The 7,159-nt window shown below is 30.0% G+C and overlaps 1 protein-coding gene across 1 annotated transcript in view; it reads left to right on the forward strand.

Moving 5' to 3' along the window:
* Window positions 1-4,055, forward strand: part of LOC107475308 (disease resistance protein RPV1-like) — a 6,602-nt gene extending 2,547 nt beyond the window's left edge. The window contains exons 2-4 of the mRNA XM_016094926.3: window positions 576-1,677; window positions 1,793-2,062; window positions 3,519-4,055. Of these exons, the coding sequence (XP_015950412.2) occupies window positions 576-1,677; window positions 1,793-2,062; window positions 3,519-4,055 (1,909 nt within the window). The remainder of the gene's footprint in view (window positions 1-575; window positions 1,678-1,792; window positions 2,063-3,518) is intronic.
* The last annotated feature ends 3,104 nt before the right edge of the window (window positions 4,056-7,159 follow it).

A 7,159-nucleotide genomic window follows, 5' to 3' on the forward strand; every position in this document is an offset into this window, starting at 1 on the left:
ACAAAATTTTTACATAGATGAAAATCCATTCCAGCGAATAAATGGAGACGGGGCAGGGATTAAGAAACTCGCAAAATCTTTTGTAAAAAGAAATTTACTTAAATATTCTTATATATATAAGTTATGTAAGTAATTTTAACTTATATATTAAAAATTTTATGCGTAGGTTATTATGTTGAATTTATGTTTAAATTGTGTTTAATTTAATATATTTAATTAAATTGTATAGAATTTTGTTACAATTGTGTTAATTTTTTTAAGAAAAATTTAAAACTTAATAACATCCATAGATATCTACAGTATCCGACTCTCCCCACTAAAAAAATAAGCAAGAACCTAGGATGGGAATAAGACAGAAATAGGGGGCATTTTATTTAACAGAGACCGAGAAAGGGGATGGGATTCCCACCCCATGGAATCCCTAGCTAGCCACAGCAACGATAGCATGCATGCCTAGATAGAAGAATACCATGTCACATCTTTAGAAGATTTTGCACAGAATGAGTTAGTTGAGCTCTCATAACACTGAATTGTTACGACCAATAAACTAACTACCAATTATTCCTTAATTACAGGAATGAAAGTGAAGATATCAATAAAATCATTGAAACCATCACTGAGTCGCTGGACAATACAGTCTTGTTTGTTGCACAACATCCAGTTGGAGTACAACCTCGTGCTCAACATGTGATTAAACTGTTAAACTACCAAAAATCAAAAGATGTTATGCTGTTGGGGATCTTGGGAATCGGAGGGATTGGGAAAACAACCATTGCCAAAGCCATTTACAATCAGATTCACCGCCATTTTGAGTCTTATTGCTTTCTTTCAAACATCAGAGAATTGTGGGAGCAGAGTACTACCAGTCAAGTGTATTTACAAGAAAGGCTTCTTTCCGATATTTACAAAACAACAAAGATCAAAATACATAACATTGAATCAGGCATATTCATTTTGCAACAAAGGCTTCGTTATAAACGAGCACTCCTCATACTCGACGATGTTGATAAGATAGAGCAACTAAAAGCCTTGTGTGGAAGCCGCGAATGGTTCGGTCCTGGAAGTAGAATAATCATCACAACAAGAGATGAACATTTACTCAAACTGCTTCAGGTTGATCACATATCTAGAATGCCGGAAATGGATCAAGATGAATCTATTCAACATTTCAGCTGGCATGCTTTCAAACAACCATGTCCTGGAGAAGATTTTGATCAACTTTCTAGAAATGTGGTTGCATATTGTGGAGGACTACCTTTAGCTCTTGAGGTTATTGGGTCATTTTTGTTTGATAAGAAAGTAAGAGAATGGGGAAGTGTGGTGGATAAGCTGAAAAGAATTCCCAATGATCAAGTACAGAGAAAGTTGAGAATAAGCTTTGATAGTTTGAATGATGATACAGAGAAAGAAATATTTCTTGACATTGCGTTTTTCTTTATTGGGATGGACCGAAATGATGTAATACATATTTTAGATGAATATGATGCTGCGATTGGAATCAGTGTTCTTGTAGATCGAAGCCTTGTCACCATTGACAATAATAACAAGCTTGGAATGCATGATTTGCTACGAGATATGGGGAGAGAAATTGTTCGCGAGAAATCACCAAAGGAGCCAGAGGAACGTAGCAGATTATGGTTGCAAAAAGATGTGTACCATGTATTGTCAAATCATATGGTACGATATTCATTCGTCTCTACCTAATAGTTTTACAACATAGTATCAGAATTTTTATTACAATAAAATTTAGACATTGATTCTTTGTGTTTTCTTTTTTTTGTTTTATTTATAGGGGACAAAAGCTATCGAGGGATTGACTTTAAAGTTGACCAATTCGGTTAGTTTGGAGGCAAAAATGTTTAAGATGATGAAGAGACTTAGATTACTTCAACTTGCTGGTGTGCAACTAGATGGAAATTTTGAAGATCTTCCGAAACATCTAAGATGGCTTCAATGGCATGAATGCAATTTGAAGTACATACCTTCCAACTCTGATCAAGCAAGTTTAGTTGCCATTGAATTAGAATTCAGCAATCTCAAATTTGTGTGGAAAGAGGCCAAGGTATAACTGTTGAGTATTGTTCTTAACAAATTAAACTATTTAATACATGCAAAAATTAAATTAATTATCGGGCTTCTCAAAGAAATAACAAAAGAAGAGCGTTAGGGCCAGCAGAATTTGTGATGTCTAGTCATCAATTAGGCATTATTAATATTTTTAATGGTGTGAGATGACATTTAATGGTATAGAATTAATTATTTTCCTTTTGATGATCAAGTGTTGGTCAAATTTCAACAAAAGTGCTGGCCTCCTAGACGTTCTCATAATTTAAAAATAAAAAATATATATTATTCCATGCATTAAAAAAAAGCTAACAAAATATTTAATTATAAGACTTCTTTAAAATATTTATGAGCTGAAGAGTATTACATGAAATTCAAATTGATAGCTCATAAANAAAAATGGTTTAAAAGATGTTAGAAATACTATAAAAATTTGTAATGTCCTAGTGATTTAGGTAAATACATGCATGTATTCAAATTTTAAATAAAATATTTATATAGTCTATAATAATTTAAAAATTTTAAAAATATATATTTTTATCATCTACTATTCTACTTACTTAATTCATGGGACATTACAAATTTTTATAGTACTGTTAAAAAAAATTTATTTCATGTATTGTAATTTAAAAAGAAATATTTTATCCACACAAAAATATTTTATTTCATGTAAAATAATTTTAAAAAATGACTTAAAAAATGGTAGTGGCACTATAAAAATTTATAACAGATCCATTTGAATTACTATGTGTGTTAAAATAGTGTGCTAATTCGAATTAGATTAATTCAAACTAGTGTGGATCACGTTTTTTTATAGTTCGAATAAATGGGATTCAAATTACTCCATAGATACAATAAATACATAATTCGAACTGGTTTAATTTGAATTATGTTGATGTTCGAATTTATGTGATTCAAATTACCGTGGGTTTTTGTAATTCAAATTCGCCTCGTTAGAACTAGATGAAAATGTCTTTTTGATAGAGCCTTGTTACAATTTTTTCTTTTGGTAGAATTATGTAATATCTGCTTGCATTTAGTTTATATATGTGATTTATCCTAAAAATGTAAAAATTCAAAATTTATAAATCAGTCATAAAAATAAAATGTAAAATTCAAATAATCCATTAAAAAAAACGTCTTCTTGAATATTGTGTTACTTTGTTCAGTACCTAGTATTATTATAGAGTAAGCAGGGGTGAATTTACTTTGAACGTAAATCCGCCCCATTCCATAATAGAACCTGTAAAAAAAAAAAACGTCACAAAGCAGGGCTAACAATTACCCGTCCTCAGATAGAGGTGGAGCAGGTACTCAGCGAATTCGGATAGGAATATAATGCCTTCCCTAACATATGATGGATTTATTCATGTCTCATTATTCAATATCTTTTATTAACGGTCAACGACTTTTTAGTTTGTGATCAAATAAAATTAATCATTTATTGTACACAGGGCTTGATGACTACAACCAATGAGTTCAGTGACAAGTATTGGTTAACATTCGGTTCCAAAGGTTCTTCTGTGGTATTCGAAGTCCCTCAAATGAATGGGTGCAACTTGAAGGCAGTGACATTGCGTATTCTTTATTCTTCTTCCTCAGAAACCATCTTATCAGAATGCCTTAAAAACGTGTTAATCATAAATTACACAAAGTCCACCATTCAAGTCTATAAACAAGACACACTAGCCTCTCTTGAAGATGAGGAGGGAAAAACCATAACTTCACATATAGAACCCGGTAACAAAGTGGAGATTCTTCTTGTTGGTTACAAATTCATTGTGAAGAGAACAACAGTTTATCTGATATATGATGAACCGGTTGACCACTATGCGGAGCACTATCAAGCGGATGTTATTGTTTCAAGTGATAATTACATTATTTCTAGTGATAATAATGATATGGAAATTGATGAATGTTCTAGTGTTTCTGGTGGTAGTCATGATAGGTCAAAGAAGAAATATTCATGTTTCTATTGGTGTTGGAGATAATATGTTTGTTAGTACATCAACATATCTATCTTAGTGAGATGACCTAACAAACCTTGCTTAAGATTCTTAATTTTTTAATTTATTCTCACAATTTCTTGTGAGTCTCTATTTTGATTCTAATGCTCGACTTCCATTCCATGTATTTCAATACATAGTATTCTAGGATTCATCAATACAAACACGAATATGTTTGGGCTCACTAAAATTGTGTTGATTATAATGGATATCAGCAACTTAAAAAAAAAAAGGGGTTGAATCTAGATTTTTTTAATTTTATTTGTTTTTTCTTTAAATTAGATGGATTTTATAGTATCTCTTGAGTCACCTCAAATTGAAAAATAGGAAATACTTTTAATTTGTCTTTAGTCAATGAAGGAATTAAAACAGAATTGTGAGAAGGGATAAATGCTATGAAGTATTTCTAATTATGAAAAGCAAGAGAAAATTTTATTTTGTCTTTTACCAAAATTAGAACAAAGAGAGAGAGAGAAGTAATACATCGATATATCGTGATTCAGCTACCTTGTGCAATGTAGCTTATATCCAGTTTTCATCACAACTATGATGAAATTTTATTATCTTTAACCAAGATTACATATACTAATTTTTCTAGTATTCAACCCAATCCTATCTGGGACAAACCCAGCTTCTACCTAACCTAGATTTGACTAGGACCTAACCCTAAATTTACAACCACTAAGTGCTCACCTAACTTAGTACGAGAATTTTCTCAAAATCATAATAACAAAACAGAAATATATACAAAGAATTTTTGAAATAAATATTTGGCTTTTCTCCAAGTCTAACTCTCTCTGTTTTTTTTTTCACTCAATGATTTTTTATTACATTCCTCATTGTAATGTCTTTTTTCATTAAGACAAAAAAAAGATTAAATTGAGAAAACATAATATTCAATTGAGAACCATGAAGAAGAAAAAGGTATCGTTTTGTAAGTTATGAGAACTTAAACTTTGTGCTCCCACTCCTTACTCCAATCATTGACCATTTATTCCTTTAATAGAGGAGTAAAACTTCCAAATTTTGAAACTTATCTTCAGCAACTTGTTTGAGTTCTTCTTTCCCAATATCAACAACAGCAGTGGCGTAGAAGAGAGATAGGGTAGTAGCAGTGATTTAACAGCACATACATACATACCTTTTATCTTCTCTTTCATCCTTTTTCATATTGCTTCTTGAATTTGAGCTGTGTATCAAAATTTTGACTCCAAGTTTATTTCTTATCCGTTGATTGTTGTAAAGCTCCATAACCTCTATTTGAATCAGATTTTTCATTCAATGTATGCAAAAGGAAGATTTCTTCAACTTTCTTCGACGAAGCATAAATGAGAAAATATTTCTCTACTGTAGTCTTAAAATGTGATCTTTCCTTGAAATCCTAACTTCTTTGACTTTTTTTTTCTTTGTTTGAAAACGGTAATCCACTTTTTTGTTTTTGATTTGAGTCCTAATCATATTTTTTCTTTTTTGTTTTCTTTTTTTATCTTCACGTGGGTGAGAGAAAAGAGAAAAGAAAAAGAAGAGATAATTTAGTTCATTGACTTATGTTTAGTTCTGATGCAAATGGAGTTACCAATCTTAATTAAAAACCAAGTTGAGTGAATAATGGACTTGGATTACCGGTTGGCCCTGTGCTTCTGTTTGGTCCAAATTTATTTTTACACACTAGCTATTCAAATTTTTTATTACTTTGGACTTCATTAGTTTGTTGTTGGGCCAGCCAAGATTCTTTCTTTCCTTTCTCCTTCGAGATCAGCTGTTATTTCTTTGAATGAGTGAAGTGGACTTTGAATCCAATTGGATCTAATGCTTTCTATTAAGCAAACTAAATTATACTTAATTAGGTTATTAACCCACTAATAATATTTAGTCATTATTAATTAATTTTTTATTAATTTTTTAAACTCAATAATCTCTCTTTTGATGAGAAACATTAAAAATGAATTAGAAAGAACTAAAAAGAGTTTTAAAAATTTTCTTTTGATGATTATATTTGATGTTAAACTCCTCCTTTCTTTTATTTACTTGCCTTTCTCTAAATGTCTGCATTATTCAATCTGTGATTAAAAAAAATTATACAAAAACAATGTCAAACATCCATAAATTATTTCAAACAGTTTTATACTTAAGAGAACCAATCTTATCACTAGCCAATATTTGCAAGTTTGCTGTTAAAAAAAATTATTAATCAATCTTATTCAATCAAAAATAAATACTAATAACATTAATCAATCTTATTCAATCAAAAATAAATACTAATAAGAACTATGTTCAAGTTTCACAATCAGAGTTACAAAATATTAAATATCTTCGAAACAATCATCCTCAAATAATCAGTATCAACAACAATCAAAATAACCTAAGAACAATTTAAAACAATTCATTTTCATTCATTTTTCTTTCACTTACTCCCCTTTTGTTATTAAAGAAGATAAGTAAACTTGCACAAAAAATTTTAAGTGTTCAATATTTAATCCATCAATGCAAAACAGTTTAGAGTGGTATCAAAAAACCAATATTATAGCCATCCAATAAGAGTATTCAAAAATCAGAATTAAAAAAAAAAATAGTATTTCAGAAATCAACAATTTCAACATGTAATTAGACATCAAATTTCTCATCCTCGGTTCTCAAAATGTCTTCTTCTTCAAACTCAGACATTATTTAATCATCTTTCAACGATTCAAGATATTTTAAAAGTACCTCAACCCTACTTTGAGACTTTCTTAAGAAATTTACATTTTGAATTGTAAGTCTTTTAGTTTGTTAGCTAGAATTGATTATTTGCTTTGTAAGATTAACAAACTCTTATAGCATATCCTTGATAATGTCATTAATCAAATATTTATTAAAATTTGATGTGCCTGCAGCAGAAAGAGAAAGAATACTCTCATCTTCTTCTTCCTCCATAATCGTATCTCTAGCAGCCTTAGTTCCTTTTTTGTCTGTTTGACTGCACCACCGCTCTTAATGGATAAAATTCTATTCTTTTAGTGTTCATTGGTCAGATCAACAGCAAAGTTCTTAAATATATAAATTAAAAACATGTCATATAATAGAAAAATATTTTTATTACTTTTGATATA

The sequence above is a fragment of the Arachis duranensis genome, chromosome 2 (genome assembly GCF_000817695.3).
Source record: "Arachis duranensis cultivar V14167 chromosome 2, aradu.V14167.gnm2.J7QH, whole genome shotgun sequence".
In the NCBI taxonomy this organism is placed as follows: Eukaryota; Viridiplantae; Streptophyta; class Magnoliopsida; order Fabales; family Fabaceae; genus Arachis; species Arachis duranensis.